At 66.9% G+C, this 4,126-nt stretch overlaps 1 protein-coding gene across 1 annotated transcript; it reads right to left on the bottom strand.

The window, feature by feature from the left end:
* Positions 1 to 643: 643 nt before the first annotated feature.
* EMIHUDRAFT_197713 (hypothetical protein) lies at positions 644 to 2,011 on the bottom strand (the record flags this gene model as incomplete). The annotated part of the gene is made up of 2 exons (XM_005761723.1): positions 644 to 720; positions 1,147 to 2,011. The coding sequence occupies 2 exons, from the start codon at positions 2,009 to 2,011 to the stop codon at positions 644 to 646; spliced, it is 942 nt and encodes a 313-aa protein (XP_005761780.1).
* Between the last annotated feature and the right edge of the window lie 2,115 nt (positions 2,012 to 4,126).

Raw genomic sequence — 4,126 nt, 5'->3', positions numbered from 1 at the left:
GCGGCAAAGCGTGGCGCACCACCGACGCCGCCCTCGCCCCCGAAGTCCGCGTCCTTGCCTTGCTCTGCGCGCGACACCCGCGGAGGTCAGTGTATTGACGGGCGGACGGGCGGATAGGGAAGCGGGGCTGAAGGGGGAGGAGGGGGAGGGGGGGGGGGTCTATCCGAGCCGCCTGGGTCGTCGATCGAGAGCTGCACCGCCCCCTGCACCGCCCCCGCCCCCGCCCCCGACTCGGCCTGCGGTGTCGGCGAAGAGCTCAAGGAAACGTCCCTCCCTATCCGCGTGGCGCCTAATCCGCCGCCTCGGCTGCCGGCCGCTCGGCCTCCGCCGCCGCCGCCGCCGCCGCCGCCGCGTCGGCTGCCGCCCGCCCGGCCGCCGCCGCCGCCGCCGCCTTCTGGACTGCGTCTACCGCCGCCGTTCGGGGCGCACCTACAAGGACGTCTTCTGTCGTGGCGGAACGGGGCGCGCGCGTGTTGGCGGCGAGTTCGCTCGCACCGTGCGTGCTGAGTGTAAGAGTGGAGAGGTCGTCCTCGAGCCGGTAAGCCTCGAACTGCTCCGCGACGCCCTCGCTGCCAGCGTGGGGAGGGGGGGGGGGGGGGATGGGGGAAAGGGGGGGGGGGGGGCATCCACGGAAGCCCCCCCCTTAAAGCCCCCTCCCGTTCCGCCAGGACCATTTCCTCCGGGAGCCCTCGGCCTCCGCACCGTTTGGGAAGGAACCCCCTGGGGCTCAAATTCCAGGGTTACCCCCGGGGGGGGGGGGGGGGGGAACCCCCCCCCCCCCGAAAGGGGGTGGATATTTTCCAAAACCCGCCCCCCCCTCGGGGGGGGGAAACCCCCCCCCCCCCCAAATTTTTGGGGGTTAAGCCCCCCTTTTTTTTTTTGGAGGGCCCCCTTTCCCTCTTTTTTCCCCGGGGCCAAAGGGTTTTTTTTCAAACCAAATTTTGGGGGGTTTTTCAAACCCCCCTACCCCCAAAAAAAGGGGGGGGACCCCTCTTTTTCCCTCCCCAAAATGGGGAAATTTTTTCCGGGGAAGGGGGCCCACGCCCCCCCCAAAAAAATTATAAAAGGGTCCCCTATTTTGTCCCCCCCCCCCCCCCCCCCCCAAAAAACCCCCCCCGGTTCCCCGGGGGGGGGGGCAACCCTCACCCCCGTAGTAGTGCTGCATATCATCCAAATCCAGCGCCAGCCTCGGCGGGAGGAAGCGCCTCACCACCGCGAGCTTGCGCGGGTCGAGCGCCTCCTTTGCCTTGTCGAGCGCCGCCTTCGCCTCGCTGTCCTCCGGCGCCGAGTGCTCGTCTTCCAAGCCGAGCTCGTGCGGCGTTCCGGACACGCCGTACCGCCAAAAAGAGCGGCGGCACGCCTCGATCTCCCCTCCGCAAGCGGGGCAGGCTGTGCCGGGGCAGGCGGCCGACGCGCCACGCAGCACGATGTAGCAGTGGTCGAGCATTGTGCAGCCGCACGCCGCCTCGCGCCAGAGCACCCACCCGGGCTCACCGGGCGGAGGCACCATCGAGCGAAGCAGCAGCAGGCCAAAGAGCACCTCGCCACCGGCCGGCTCGACCGAGTCGGGGTCGTAGGGCGGGTTTCCGACCACCTGGAGCGGCGTGCCGTCTGCCGCCATCCCGTCCATGGTCAAGCCGCAGACGGCACAGTACGGCGCCCGCTCGTGGAGAGGGGAGGGCGCGACCAGAGGGAGCAGGCCGAGCGTCCGCGCGACGCGGTTGAGCAGGACCACGAGCGGGAAGTCGTCCGGCTGGGCCGGAGCCGCACTCGCCGTGCGACTCTCGAACTCGCGAACTCGCGAACTCAGGGCCGTGAGGCCGCTCGCCGAGAGCATCTCGCGCGCGAGTTTGCGCTCAACCGGCGGGCACTCATTCTCCAGCAGGGCGTCGCGCAGCTGGGCGAGGAGAGGTGGGTTGGCGCAAACGCGCGACCACGCGTCGGACGCCGCGAGCGCGCCCGCGGCCTCTCGCCCAAACTCGGCGAGGCGATGGAGGGCCTCGGACTGCATTTGTGTCGCCCGCTGTATTTCTTCTACACAGTGAGAGAAGAAACCTGTGTTGACTAGAAACCTGCGATCCCCGCAAAATGTTTTCACAGCGGGCGTGATTCACACCGAGGCATGATTGAAGCATAGGCTGACAAGAGGATACAAACATGCACATACGTCCTCGGCCAATCGGATGTGAGATTAGGTGAGATGTGAGATGCAGATGAGGCGAGATCCGAGATGAGGCGAGATGAGGCGAGATGAGGCGGGGTTAGGCGAGATGAGGCGAGATGAGGGGAGATTAGGCGAGATGAAGCGGGATGGAGCGAGCGCCGAGAGTGGCCTAGAAAAAGAAATGAGCGGCATTTTTCTGTTCATTTTGAACTCTCGCGGATGCACATGCCATGCAACGTACACGTAGTGGCTCGTGCGACAGTCCACATCTCGTGGGCGCCAGCGGCGGGGCCCGCCCTGACAGCAGCTCTCACATCACAGGGCCATGCCCCGCTCTCACTCTCTCAGACAGTGTGACATTGCAAAATCGTCCTCGCTCCTACGAGGCAGCAGCTTGCTGCGGCGGGACCCGCTGGTCGCCGAAGCGCTGGCCCACGCGCTCGTGGGCCTGGATATTGTGCACCATGAAGCCCATCGCGCCCAGCTGCAACTGCGGGGCGCAGGCACGGCACTCAGCCAGAAGAGCTGCGCGGACAGGGGACGCGTGGCGGCATTGACACCTGGCGCGTGTGCTCGGGGAAGGGGGCGTCGGCGGCGGCAGCCGGCAGGTGGAAGGTGGACTTCTCCGCCGCCGCGCGATTGGGGCTCCCCGGCTCTCCAGCCGCCCTCTTCTGCGGCAGTCAATGAGCACTGGGCTCAGGCGTGCAGTGCGTGATCCGCCGAGGGCTAGCTCCCACTATCGCACGGCACTATTGCTACCCGCCTGGAGTGGGCTGCCCTTCTCCGCCGCCTTCTCCGCGCTGTGTCCGATGCCGCCCGCCGTGGTCGACATCCTGCTGCAGAGAACGGGCGCGGCGCCAGCCAGCAGGCGCGCCGCCTCCTGCAGCTGGGAGGCGTCCTCCGTCGCGCAACTCAGATTGCCCGCCTCGACGCGGATGAAAGGGTGAAAGGAGACAACCTGCTGCGCGCGCAGCGGAGAGGATTCGCTGCAAAGGGAGATGGAGACGCTCTTGCGCTCGGCCGGCTCCGTCTGGAGGAGCTGCGCAGAGGAGCGTCGCGGTGAGAAGTGAGCACAGAGAGAAGTGTGCTGCCGGCGCGTGGAGAGGTCGCACACACCTCCTCGACTGTGTCGACCACGATGGCGCCAGCCTCAGACATGTGCAAATTTGCGCCGCCCAAGCTGACGGTGCGGACCAGATGGTGGTAGCAGTTGCCGTTCACCTCGAAGCTCCATTTTCCGTGCGGGAGGGGGAAGTGGTGCTGTTTGATGAAGAACACGTCGCCGACGGACATGCCTGGCAGGCGAGGGAGGGAAAATCAGAGGCAGAGGAGGCACTCGGGAGAGTCAGAGGCGGAGAAGGGAGCCCAGCTGAGAGGCCGAGGGGGCTAGGGGTGGTGCGGGCGTGTTGAGCTAGGGACGCTAACCGTTAGTGACGAGGTGCGCGATCGCGTCCTCAAACTGCTGCGCGTCGACGACGTCTGGCAGCGTGCGGCCATAGTAGAGCTCAGCCTGCGCGGGGGGAGGAGGTGAGAGAGACGGTGCGCCTGTGAGAAGGTTCCGAGAAGATTCCGATGAGGGGTGGAGGGGAGAGATGTGAGCGAGCCTGGCGCACGCGGTCGAAGAGCGGAGCGGCCCAGTTCAAAGTGAGCCGCTCGTTTACGCACTGGATGATTGTCGCAATCGAGGCGCGGCGCAGCCGCTGCGTCTTCTCGGCGTCATCGTAGAGAGCGAGCGTGACTTCGTCCTGCACGCAGATAAAGCGACGCGCGAAGGCCCAGAGACCCTGCACAAAATGTGGGAGGGGCTTTGGAGGGGGGGAGGGGGGGTAGGAGAGGGGGGGCAGCCTCGCCTGATCGCGCTCGGGCAGCAGCGAAAGGAGCTCGCGGACCGGCTGGTCCATGCCGTCCGGCTCACGATCGAGCAGCTGGTAGACGACGGCACGGGCGATGGCCGCGCACACC

Source organism: Emiliania huxleyi, assembly GCF_000372725.1.
Source record: "Emiliania huxleyi CCMP1516 unplaced genomic scaffold EMIHUscaffold_7, whole genome shotgun sequence".
Classification (NCBI taxonomy): domain Eukaryota; phylum Haptophyta; order Isochrysidales; family Noelaerhabdaceae; genus Emiliania; species Emiliania huxleyi.
The sequence above is the reverse complement of the archived record's forward strand: the minus strand, read 5'-3'. Positions and strand labels throughout refer to the sequence as shown.